Source organism: Phocoena sinus, chromosome 8, assembly GCF_008692025.1.
Source record: "Phocoena sinus isolate mPhoSin1 chromosome 8, mPhoSin1.pri, whole genome shotgun sequence".
Taxonomy (NCBI): domain Eukaryota; kingdom Metazoa; phylum Chordata; class Mammalia; order Artiodactyla; family Phocoenidae; genus Phocoena; species Phocoena sinus.
Window position 1 is genome coordinate 29924001 of NC_045770.1, and position 14065 is coordinate 29938065.

General features: G+C 36.9%; 1 protein-coding gene across 1 annotated transcript in view; it reads right to left on the bottom strand.

The window, feature by feature from the left end:
- Positions 1–14065, bottom strand: part of DYNC2H1 (dynein cytoplasmic 2 heavy chain 1) — a 376258-nt gene that overhangs the window by 180911 nt on the left and 181282 nt on the right. Inside the window, 1 exon segment of the mRNA XM_032639512.1 lies at positions 10180–10269. Within this exon segment, the coding sequence (XP_032495403.1) occupies positions 10180–10269 (90 nt within the window).

The window sequence follows — 14065 nt, forward strand, 5'->3', positions numbered from 1 at the left end:
CGCGATGAAGAGTGGTCCCCACTTGCCACAACTAGAGAAAGCCCTCGCACAGAAACGAAGACCCAACACAGCCAAAAATAAATAAATAAACAAATGTGGGGTTTAAAGAAAAAAGAAAAAAAAAAAAAAAAAGTTTTAGAGGAAACCTTAGGCAGAACACTGTATGAAATAAATCACAGCAAAATCCTTTATGACCCACCTCCTAGAGAAATGGAAATAAAAACAAAAATAAATAATTAGGACCTAATGAACCTGAAAAGCTTTTGTACAGCAAAGGAAACTGTAAACAAGATGAAAAGACAACCCTCAGAATGGGAGAAAATATTTGCAAATGAAGCAACTGACAAAGGATTAACCTCCAAAATGTACAAGCAGCTCATGCAGCTTAATATAAAAAAAAAAAAAAAAAAATCCAAAAATGGTCAGAAGACCTAAACAGACATTTCTCCAAGGAAGATATACAGACTGCCAACAAACACATGAAACAATGCTCAACATCATTCATCATTAGAGAAATGCAAATCAAAACTACAATGAGATATCATCTCACACCAGTCAGAATGGCCATCATCAAAAAATCTAGAAGCAATAAATGCTGGAGAGGGTGTGGAGAAAAGGGAACACTCTTGCACTGCTGGTGGGAATGTGAACTGGTACAGGCACTATGGAGAACAGTACGGAGGTTCCTTAAAAAACTACAAATAGAACTACCATATGACCCAGCAATCCCACTACTGGGCATATACCCTGAGAAAACCATAATTCAAAAAGAGTCATGTAGCAAAATGTTCATTGCAGCTCTATTTACAATAGCCTGGAGATGGAAACAACCTAAGCGTCCATCATCGGATGAATGGATAAAGAAGATGTGGCACGTATATACAATGGACTATTACTCAGCCATAAAAAGAAACGAAATTGAGCTATTTGTAATGAGGTGGATGGACCTAGAGTCTGTCATACAGAGTGAAGTAAGTCAGAAAGAGAAACACATATATATGGAATTTAAGAAAAAAAAATGTCATGAAGAACCTAGGGGTAAGACAGGAATAAAGACACAGACCTACTAGAGAATTGACTTGAGGAAACGGGGAGGGGGAAAGGTAAGCTGTGACAAAGCGAGAGAGTGGCATGGACATATATACACTACCAAACGTAAAAAAGACAGCTACTGGGAAGCAGCCGCATAGCACAGGGAGATCAGCTTGGTGCTTTGTGACCACCTAGAGGGGTGGGATAGGGAGGGTGAGAGGGAGGGAGATGCAAGAGGGAAGAGATATGGGAACATATGTATATGTATAACTGATTCACTTTGTTATAAAGCAGAAACTAACACACCATTTTAAAGCAATTATACTCCAATAAAGATGTAAAAAAAAAAAATTATCTCTGTTATTTAAGGCAAGTAGTGTTAGCCGCTGTTACAAATCCTAAATCTTAGTGGCTTTATACAATAAAACTTTCTCTCTTCCTCACAAAAAAAAAAAAAAAAAAAGTCATGTACCACAATGTTCATTGCAGCTCTATTTACAAAAGCCAGGAGATGGAAGCAGCCTATGTGTCCATAGACAGATGCATGGATAATAAAGATGTGGCCATAGAGATAATGGAATATTATTTAGCCATAAAAAGAAACAAAATTGAGTTACTTGTAGTGAGATGGATGGACCTACAGTCTGTCATATAGAGTGAAGTAAGTCAGAGAAAAACAAATACCGTATGCTAACACATATATATGTAATCTAAAAAAAAAAAAAAATGGTTCTGAAGAGCCTAGGGGCAGGACAGGAATAAAGATGCGGGCATAGAGAATGGACTTAAGGACACAGGCAAGGGGAAGCATAAGCTGGGATGAAGTGAGAGAGTGGCATGGACTCTTATGTACTACCAGATGTGAAATAGATAGGTAGTGGGAAGCAGCCACATAGCACAGGAAGATCAGCTTGGTGCTTTGTGACCACCTGGGATGGGGGATAGGGAGGGTGAGAGGGAGATGCAAGAGGAGGAGATATGGGGATATATGTATATGTATAGCTGATTCATTTTGTTATAAAACAGAAACTAACACACCATTGTAAAACAATTATACTCCAATAAAGTTGTTAAAAGAAAACAAAAAGTCTTAAGAGTTATAAACTATAGCATTATTTTAAAATAATTTCAACTTTTCACAATAGAAAAGTATTAAGATAGGCAATGAAAAATTCCAGTTGGGTACTAAAATGTTGGGATGGTAAGCCTACAACCCCTCTCCTAGTGCAGGAAAGTGCTGGCTTTAGCCTACCTTAAATATACTTTTAAAAGGTAAAGTGACATAAAAGAAGTAACCCTCTGGGATTATCAGCCGTTTTAAACATTTACTTTATTATATTTTCAAACTTTTCTGCGAAAAAGAAGTAACGCTCACTAAACTGATACTGTACATTAAATCATCTTGGTACTGAAATGCTTATCATATCCTTCTCTAATTACATTATTAAAATATGACAAAAGGATTTAAATCTCATCAATAAGCATAATGTATCACTGAAAATAAAATAAGAACATATAATTTATTCACTAGAAAATAAAAAAGATTAAAGCTACATTCAGACTTGCTAAGTCTGGTGGCAGGGTGGTACAGGTGCTGCCGCTCTCTACCTCCTCAACTGCCCTTTTATCGTTTCAAACTCCCTCCTAGGGATAGATAGTAAAGCATGAACTGCAGTCAGAAGCAGCTGTACCAGGAGCCCCCTTACTCCCTTGGTAACAGCAGCAGCAGCAATCAAGTAATAAAAATGCAATTCCATGTTTAAACTGTACCCCCTTGCTGTCACCACTCCAACCACCACACAGGCACAGAACATCCTGGGGCCGCCCCTCAGGCTTGGGCCCCTTGGTCCACTGGAGCAATGCTTCTGGCATAGGTGGGAGAAACAGAGTGGGCAGAGCACAAAAATTCAAAGTATACAGATTACTGTAAAGCAAGTTTATGAGCACAGACTTTAGGACCAGCCTTGCTGGGAATGAAATTCCATTTCATTTGTCTCTGGCTCTGAGATGAATCACTAAGCGAATGAGGATGGCAAAGTCTCTAGGAAAAGCCCTTCTGCACAGGAATGAAGAGAGAAGAGAGACACAAGGGCCAACTCCTAAGAGAGCACTGTGGATTCCTGAACTTGGCGGGGCGGGAGGGGGGCAAAGAGTTTCAGGGAGGAAGGGGGACGGAATGGGCGCTTTAAAACACACATTGACAACATGCATGAACTTTGAAAGCATTATGCTAAGTGAATAAGCAAAGGACAAACACTTATATGACTCCACTTATATGAGGTACCAAGATTCATAGAGACAGATTCATAAAGTCAGAAATTCAAAGAGTCAGATTCATAGAGACAGAAATCAGAATGGTGGTTCCCAGGGGATGGGGGGATGAGGGATGGGCAATTATTTATTGGGTAGGGAGTTCCAGTTTAAGATAAAAAATGAACCATGCAAATTAAGTAATATAGAGATCAAAAAATAAATCAATGATTAAAAAAGAAAATATTAAAACATTAACATAGACTTATTCTAAAAGCAAAACTTATTCTTTAAAATGCAAAGAAAATAGACAAATATGACAAATAGACAAATATGGCAAGTAAGGGGGAAGGTAAAAATAAACAACCTTAATAAAAGTAAATAGAAAAAAGAAAAGTAAGATATTTATAAACTACAAAATTAAAAACAGTGATAAAATCCAGAGTTGACAAAGATGCAAAGAAGATACCTTAATTACTCTGTGTGTAGGAATAATAACTGGTAATAAAAACCTTTTGGAAGGCAATTTGATAATGCCAAAAAAAATTTCAAAAGTTTATACCCTTGGACCAGCCATTATACTTCCATTAAGAAATATAGAGTTCTGGTTCAAGACAATGACACAGGAAGATCCCAAACTCACTTCCTCCTATAGACACACCAAGTCTACAGCTAAATAAGGAACAATTTCCTCTGAGAAATACCTACAGGCTGGCTGAGCAATTACCACACACTGGGTAAAAGAGAAGAAAACCACATCAAAGTGGGTGGGAGAGGCTGGGATACAGTCTTGCCATAAAACCCACCCCTGGAACAGTGACCCAAAGTTAGGAAGAAACTCAAAACCCAGACCTCTGCTTGAGGAATGAAGGGTTTGACCCCATACTAGGCACCCCAACTTTAAAGACCTGCACCTGAGTAACAGGCTCCCAAAATATCTAGCTTTGCAAGCCAACTGGGCTCACAACAACGATATCCACAAGAGTGTACTCTTCTGAGAAACAGCGCAAAAAGGGCTCCTATGCTGGGACTCACCTGCCCCAGGGCAGCCGATGGAGCTCAGACTTTAAGTGAAAGAGCTTCACTTGGGTAGATTAAAGCACTGGCCTGAGAGGCAGGCATCTAATCTAATACACATGTCTAAGAACTTGCTGGAACACTCTCTGGGTACACCATCTTTGCACCCTCCATCTGCTAGCCAACAGGTGCCATCATTGTTTTTTCCTTTTTTGGTGGGTGCCATCTTTCCGCACATGCTCTGCCTCACTCCAGGCATCGGGCACCATATTTGCACTCTCCCTCAGCCTTGCTCTAGCCAGTGGGTGCCACCTTTCTTATTTTTTTCTTTTTCTGGTGGGTGCCATCTTTATGTTCCCCCTCTGCCTCTCTACAGCCAGCAGGCACCATGTTCTCACTCTCTCTCTGCCATGCTCCAGGGCACCAGTATCTCTCAGAAGTGAGCTTTATATACTTTTGGAGCCCTGATTTTTGTAGCTACAGCCAAGGGGCCATCCCTTGATCATATGGCTCTGGAGGCCAAGGGAGCTTGCATTCCTGGGTCCCATGGGACTCTAACAATTGGAGAGACAGTTCTTGGCAGGCTACTATCTCCAAGGTTCTGCACAGACAACATAATGACACACCCCCATCTTTCTGTGAAAGAAGCCTATTTCCTTGTACTGGAGCTTTGGTCTGAGAGGCAGGCTTCGGGTTTGGCACATACCTAGGGGCCTATGGAACTCCTCTCAGGGATCACAGGTCAGTGAATGCCGTCTTTGCCCTCTCCTTCTGCCTTACTATAGCTTGCCAGTATCTCCTAGAAAAGAGCTTATACACGTATCTAGAGCCTCCGTTTATGCAACTGCCAATCAGGAGACACCACCAGATCACCTGGCTCAAATGACCAGTGGGGATTATACTTGCAGTCCCATAGGACTATATATATTTTCATACTTTAAGAGTTGCTCCCTGAGCATCTGGCTTCAAAGCATCCTGAATCTACTGCTGACTGATAATCTTCCTCCATATGATGCTGACAGGTCATGAGACACCCTCAAGCTACAGGGAGATAATAAGAATATAATAGGCTGCTTGAACAATCACAAAGGTTTAAGAGACAACCAAGAGTTAGGGTAGGGTTGAATGATAAGGTTCAACCACCAGGACACTGGTCTAGCAGCACCATTTTGGAGTCCTCCCTCCAGCCTACTAATGTCAGGGGCTTACCCATCCATCAGTGGGCCAGCACCAGAGCCAGAAACCCCAGACCCACAGCCAGCCAATCCAGGAACCAGCTCTGCACAACAGCAGACCAATACCAACCCCAGCCTCCCCAGCCCCCAAGCCCTGCAGCCCCAGCCCCTCCCACCAGTGGGCTGGCATGAGCTCCAGCCTCCCCAGGACCTGCAGCCAGCCAGCCCAGAACCTGGTCCTGCCCATCAGCAGGCCAGCACCAGCCCCAGGATCCTCAGGCTATGTGACCAGCCATGCTGGGACATGGCCCCACACACCAGGGCCTGGCAGTCAATACATGAGGTAGGGCCTGGCAGCCACCTAGAACAGGGACCAGTGCCGCTGACTAGTATGACCACAGTAGCTGGCCCCGCCGTAATAGAAGGGTCCATGCAGCCCACATAGGGGGCAACCTTAGAGCATATAGCTCTGGTAAGCAGAAGGGGGTATGCTGCTAAGCTCCATAAGACATCTCCCACATAAACCATTCTCCAAGATTGGAAAACATACTTGACTTAGAGTTCATAGAAATAAAAAGAGAATTCAGCAAAATGAGGAGACAGAGGAATATGTTTGAAACAAAGGAAAAAGACAAAGCCCCAGAAGAAGAACTAAGTAAAGTGGAGATAAGCAATCTACCCAGTAGAGTGTTCAAGTTAATGATCATGAAGATGCTCAATGAACTCAGAAGAAGAATGGATGGACATAGAGAAAAGTTAACAAAGAGTGAAAAAATATAACGATGAACTAAAGAGAGCTGAAGAATACAATAACTGACATAAAAAATATATGAGAAAGCAATCAAAACAGATTAGATAATAAAATGAAATGAATCAGTAAACTGGAAGACAGAGTAGTGGAAATCACCCAAGCTGAAGAGAAAGAAAAGAAAAAGGAATTTAAAAATTTTAGAATAGTTTAAAAGACCTCAAGGACAACATCAAGCATACTAACATTCACTTTATAGGGGTCTCACAAGGAGGAGAGAGAGAGAAAGAGGCAAAGAACTTATTTGAAGAAATAATAGCTGATAATGTCCCTAACCTGAAAAGAAAAAAGACATCCAAGTCCAGAAATCACAGAGAGTCCCAAACAAGGTGTAACCAAAGACACATTACTAAAAAGTGGTAAAAATTAAAGATAAAGAAAGAATCTTAAGAGCAGCAAGAGAAAAGCAATTAGTTATACACAAGGGAACTTTCATAAGACAATGAGCTGACTTTTCAGCAGAAACGTTGCAGGATACACAAAACAAAAAGATACAAAATATGATGTCAAAAACAGTAAACACTGGGGGAAGGTGAGTAAAAACACAGGATCGTAGCATGCATGCAAACTTAAGAGAGCATCAACTTAAATCTTAAACTAACACACACACACACACACACACACACACACACAAATAGGTTTTTATATATGAATCTCATGGTAACCACAAACTAAAAATCTATAAGAGATACATACAAAAAAAATGAATCCAAACATAAAATTAAATACAGTCATCAAATCACAAGGGAAGAGGGCAAAATAAGATGACAGAAACAAAAATGAACTATAAAAATAACCAGAAAACAATTATTAAAATGGCAATAAGTACATACCTATCAATAATTACTTTAAATGTAAATAGACTAAATGCTCCAATCAAAAGATACAGAGTGGCTGAATGAATAAAACATCAAGAGTCATATATATGCTGCCTATAAGAGACTCACTTAAGAACTAAAGACAAACACAGACTAAAGTGAGCGGATGGAAAAATCAACTCCATGAAAATGAAAATGAAAAGAAAGCGGAGCTTTCTTTAAAACAGAATTTAACAGACTTTAAAATAAAGACTGTAACAAGAGACATAAAAAGACATTACATAATGATAAAGGGATCAATCCAATGAGCAGACATAACAACTGTAAACTGTTATTTAAAAATGGACAAATCACGTGAATAGACATTTTTCCAAAGAAGACAAACAAATGACCAACAGACACATGAAAGGATGTTAAACATCACTAATCATCAAGGAAATGCAAATTAAAACTGCAAAGAGATATCACCTCACGTCTGTACAGAATGGCTATAATCAAGAAGACAACAAATAACAAGGGTTAACAAGGATGTGGAGAAAAGGGAACCCTTGTGCACTGTTGGTGGGATTGTAAATTAGTACAGCCACTATGTAAAACAGTATGGAGGTTCTTCAAAAAACGTAAAAATAGAACTGCCATATGATCTAGCAATTGCACTTTGGGGGTATTTTTCAAAAGAAATGAACAAAAACACTAATTTGAAAAGATGTATGCTCCCCTATGTTCACTGCAGCATTATTTACAATAGCCAAGATATGGAAGCATCCTAAGTGTCCATCCAAAGATGAATGGATAAAGAAGATGGGGTGTGTGTGTGTGTGTGTGTGTGTGTGTGTGTGTGTGTGTGTGTATACACAATGCAATATTACTTGCCCATAAAAAAATAATGAAATCTTGCCATTTGTGACAACATGGACGGACCTAGAGAGTATTATGCTAAGTGAAATAAATTAGACAGAGAAAGACAAATACTCCATATGATTTTACCTTTATGTAGAATCTAGAAAACAAAACAAACATAACAAAACAGAAACGGATTCATAGATACAGAGAACAAACTGGTGGTTGCCTGAGGAGAGGGAGTTGGGAGATGAGTGAAATTGATGAGGAAGATTAAGAGGTACAAACTTCCAGTTATAAAATAGGTTATGGGGGTGTAATGTACAGCATAGGGAATATAGTCAATAATATTGTAATAACTTTGTATGGTGACAGATGGTTACTAGACTTATCATGTAATGTATAAAAATATCAAATCACTATGCTGTGTACCTGAAACTAATATAATATTCTAAATCAATTATACTTCAATAAAAAAAGAGGGGAAAAAGGACATGAATGCAAGACTTGAAAGCATAAAACTCCTAGAAAAGAAAGCCACTGCTTACTTACTCGTACATGTACATAAAGGTGAAGGAACTGAACAGGTTGTTCACTGAACTGCAGTCATTCATAACAACAAACAATATAGAAATAATCTAATATCCACCAGTAGAGTACTAGCATATAATTATATTATGGAATGCTACACAACCACTCAAAATAATAAAGTTAACATATTTATACTTACGTAAAGATCTTCAGGACCTACTGCCACAAAAGAGTTGTTACAGAAGAAAATATAATGTAAGGAAAATTTTAAAAGCTATATCTATATATTTGTACATATGAATATGAAGAGAGAAGAAACAGATTATAAGGAACATATCAAACCCTGAACTGGTTTACTCTAATGAAGGACTAAGAGTTAGAGGAGAGGATGAAATGAATGTTTAAAGTTTTCTTCTATATAGCTCATTAAATTTGAAACATTTTCTGAAAATATTTAAAAATTTTGGGTAATCAAATTTTACAAAGTTTTATATAAGATAATGCATTATAAAAATGTTTAAAGATATCATGAATCTATAACAAATGAAACTACTGATATATCATCCTTATATCTAGGATCATAACTACTGACAATTATTTGCTTACAATTCCTCATTTTACACAAGTTAAAATTGAAGGCCAAACAGCTGATTTTCAGAATTATAGTAAACTATAAGACCTATAAAAGAAAAATATATATCCATAGTTGTCAGTAAAGAAGGAATTCTGCAGAAATCCTCAACTATAATTCTTTGAATTTCCAATAACACCCCTTGTCAAAGTGCTGAAAGGTACTTTGAAGGGTTTATTCTCTGTCTGAAGTAAAGATCTTCAACAAAATCACTCTAATCATAAAAATTACTATCTTATTCTATAGTAACAATATTAAGTACATCTTTTTCAAGATTTTCTAAGAAGCCTATATAATTGGACCATAATAACTCTATTCCTCTCACTTAGTTAACTGCCTTACAAAGTGCTTTTTTAACATATCTCAAGCTATACCCAAGGACTGACATTAAAAAAAAAGTCCTAAGTGAAAACCCTCTGTGCTTTCTATAATATTAAGAAATTTCTAAAATATGTTTCACTGTATATTCCTCTGGGTCCCCTATAATTTGAAGACTTATGACAAATTTCTTTCGTAACTCAGGATCAGGTGTTAGTTTACTTCGTAATGCGAAGAATAGACAATTATTTTGTTCCCCAACCCAGGGGACATCCAGCAGTGTCAAGAGATGATTTTGATTGTCACAGCGGGGAAATGGAGGGCTAATGGCACCAGAAGATAGAGGCCAGAGGTGACACTAAATATCCTAAAATGCACAAAACAGCCCCCCACAACAATTAACTATGTGGCACAAAATGTCACTGGTACTGAGATTGAGAAACATCGGCTAGAAAATGACCTACATAATCCATCCTTGTTCCTTCTTTCAGTGGCCACTGACATGTTCAGGGCTAAGTCAGCTAACCCAGGGTTTGCTCTCCCTTCTTTACTTGTCACTTTTCTCCCTACGACATCCCAAGTGCTGTAAGACATTCTGGTTAGTAATGAGTTTTATTCTGGGAAAATATCAGAAATGTCAATTTTAATACCTTTCTAGTATGTAAAGAGTTATGTATAATTTAATATAATTTAACCTAATACTGTATTAAATCAAGGTTCAGGTAATATTTTATAAGTGAAAAACACAATGTTTCTTACCTTAAATAGGCAACGGCATATATATTCATATACCATATGTTTTAATGAGTTGGTGAGAGACTGAATCCTCTGTTCTGTATTTTCAGAATCCTGTAGATTACAATTTGAAATTGAAAACCATTAGGAAATTCATGAACATTTAAAAGGTACCCCACAGTTTAATCATGCTTATAAGTTGTTCCTCCAGACTCAAAACTGATTCTGGGACAATTATCTTCGGCAAACAGACTCAAGGGACTAGACGAATAAGTGCATTAAACTTCTACATTAATATAATAAAAAACTGATGTATTTTTTAATGTATAGATAGAGTTAAAGCTTTCAATAAATGAAAATTATAATCAATTACCAGTAATATCATATGAATTGAATTTGACCATACCACTTTGATTCCTACTGGCATTAAAAATACTACATCAATCTGGGTTAAAGCCATTTAATTACTTGTATTATAATTACCAATCCAGCCCCAAAACAGTATGACCAGAACCATACTATAAAGAATTTTCTCATCCCCAGTATAGGAACTTAAACAATCTTAAACCATGCCCTCCAGCTTGAATTTGAAATACGTGGTGTAAAAATTCATACATAGTTTTAGTTTTTTATCTGCTTTTGTACCTCCATTGTACATGATTGCTATGATTGAAAAATATCATTAATGGCTATTTTATTTGATTAATGAAAAATGGCTTGGGGTAGGAATAGTGGAGGGGATGTTGTAAAGGCTGGCCCTTTTCCCTTGGTGTGATATGAGTGTAAGTTTCACTTCATTCTGGGTGCAATTGGAGAATACATGCCTTTGCAGAATTCAATTCTGGTATAACATTTAGACAAAATTTGCTTGCTTCCTTGTGATGATAATTGGCAAGAAAAAAAAACCTAGCAAAATAATTTTAACAGTTTAGAGAAGTACACCCAGGATGACAGGATGAGCAACAAAATGTGTGAAATTAGCAGAAAACATTGTGACTTGATACTCAGATACATCAAATGTAGGTTTCTGGCCGTGTTAGTAGCATGTTCTAACCAAGAGAGCTCATTATTCACAGTTCATACCACAAACACTTCTCTTAATTTTACTATTTATTAACAAAGATCACATGTGAAATTGAAGCTTAGATCCACTAAAAGACACTCTAATGTGAGACAGAATATAGTACCTACAAGGTCCAGTAGATTTTCAATGTATGTACTTCTATGTATTTCAGATTATATTTTTCAAATGAATCAAATGCCACCTAAACACACATGTGCATATACACGTACAAACACATGCAAAGGTCAATGTTATTCAATGGCCAATATTATCACAGAACTATTGTCACTGAGGAAGTTACTGAGCTATATAAGCTTTTCTAAACAGTACAAAATAACCAGTATTTTTACTAAGTTGATTAGACCTTCTAACTTATTTCTCAGTCCTTATATTTTATAGGGTCATTGAATTTTAACATACAATTTTTTTACTAAAAGATAAGAATGAATTTTAAATGAACTTATTACTGTGTACTTTCTAAGTAATTTATACAAAATTATTAATAAAAAAGAAGTTAAGTATAAATGACTCTCTAGATTTACCTGTGACACAGCAAATTAGAAATATGATCAATATATCACGAACCACTCTCACAGACTTTACACTATTACTGTTTTTGTAAAAATTCTTCTACCAGCACATTATAAATGGTTTGATCAAATTTAACATATTAAAATTCAATTTTTTAAAAACCAAAGGGACAAAGAACACAATTATGTATTCTTCAACCCTTTCCTGCATCTTGAAACCTTATCTTTGTCCAAGGACATTACATATATACATGGGAGAAATGCTTATCTGTCCCCCAGGACTGAGATGACAGATTTTACTAACAAAGCTACCCCCAAAGCAGAAGCTCTTCGTCAGGTGCCATTTTATTTCAAATCTAATGTAAGAACAACTTCAAATGATTTACTTTAGTGGAAAAGACATCAGTAAACTTTAATCATTATTTGTAATCAAATAAAAATTTTCTGAAATAACTCATTCATGAAAATATTAAGAAGTCCATGACAATGAAGACAAAGATTTTTTCCTGTTTTATTCTCCATTATATCACCCATGCACCTAGAAAAACGCCTGCCACATGGTAAGTCTGCGATAAATATTAAGTGAATGAATAATAATCTTTCCTCAGAAAGATAGACTTAAGTAAACCTACTCAGATATGAAATTTTACTCCTAACTATCTAAAAGAACAAATTATTCTCACCCAAAATATAATTCTAAAAAACACTTATATTAGTATTATACTGAACACAAAAATTATAAACAACTTGATGAATTTGGTTTCATAAAAATATTTTTTAGGGTCTTCCCTGGTGGCGCAGTGGTTGAGAGTCTGCCTGCCGATGCAGGGGACACGGGTTCATGCCCCGGTCCAGGAGGATCCCGCGTGCCGCGGAGCGGCTGAGCCCGTGGGCCGTGGCCACTGGGTCTGAGCGTCTGGGGCCTGTGCGCCGCAGCAGTGAGAGGCCGCGTACCACAAAAAATATATATATATTTTTTTTTAATAAATTAAAAAGCAAATTAATGAACCCAAAATATTTACGACAAAGGTTTAGTGTCCTTAATATATAAGAAACTCTTGTAAGTAAAATTTTAAAATACTAATACCATAGAATGGAAAAATAATAATTCACCAAAGAAAAAACACAAATAATCTGATATTTATCTTACAAGTGATATTTATCTTACAAGTGACCAAAGACTTTCAAATATAGTGAAATATTTTTCAATTACCTAATAGGATAATTATTAAAAGTTATATAATATTCATTTTTGCTCAAGGTGTAGATTAAAAAGGCCCCTGTTGTTGTATTAGTTTAATATACCAACAGCATATATTTCCAAAGGATAATTAGACAATATTTGTCTAAAGGCTTACAAATGTGCATTTTTGCCCAAGCTATCCAAGTCTAGGAAACTAGGAAAATAACTGGAGAAACAAAACACTGGGGGAAAAGCCCTGTAAGTGTCTATAGCTATTTTAAACATAACCCCCAAATTCTTTGACCCTCGATCCATCAAGAGTTAAAGTCTCTTTCCCCTTTTTGAATCTGTGTAGACTCTGACTGCTTCAACCCATAGAATACAGCAGAAATGACCCAAGGCTGGGTCATAAAGGCAATTCAGCTTCTGCCTTGTTCACTGAAATACATGTTTGGTATCTCAGTATGCAATATGAGGAATCCAATTACTCTGTCCTGTGAGGAAGCCAAGCTTCACGGAGAGGTACTGCAGTCAGCAGTCCTAGTCATCAAGTCCACCCACTCCAAGTACCAGATATGAAAGTGAAGCCTCCCCAAAACCACTTGCACTCTCAATTCCTCACCAACCAAGACCCCAGACCTTGTGAAGCAGAGGTAAGCCATCCCTGCAGTGCCCTGACAAAATTCCCCATAGAATCCATGAGCGTAAGAAAGAATCAATGAGCATAAGAGAAACATTGTTTTAATCTGCTAAATTTGGGGGTAATAAGATATTCAGCAGAGATAACCATAACACCCTATAGGAGGTAGCTAAATAAAGTAGGGTATAGCCTCACAAGCTCTCAAAAATATTGTGTAGCTTTGTATTTATTGACATGAAAATTGTGTACAATATATTTTTAAAGCACAGTATTATACCTTTTGGTAAAAATTATGTGTATTCTTTAATATATTGTTCCCTCCATTAGAATACAAGCTTGATAAAACAGTGTATATTCCTGTATTCCCATTTTCTAGAACAATATCAGGTATGTATTATAGCCTCAAACAACATTGGTATACAATGAAATTTTAAATGTTGTTTTCCCCAGGTAATGGGATTATGTGGATAATTTATTATTTTTATTCCTTCCTG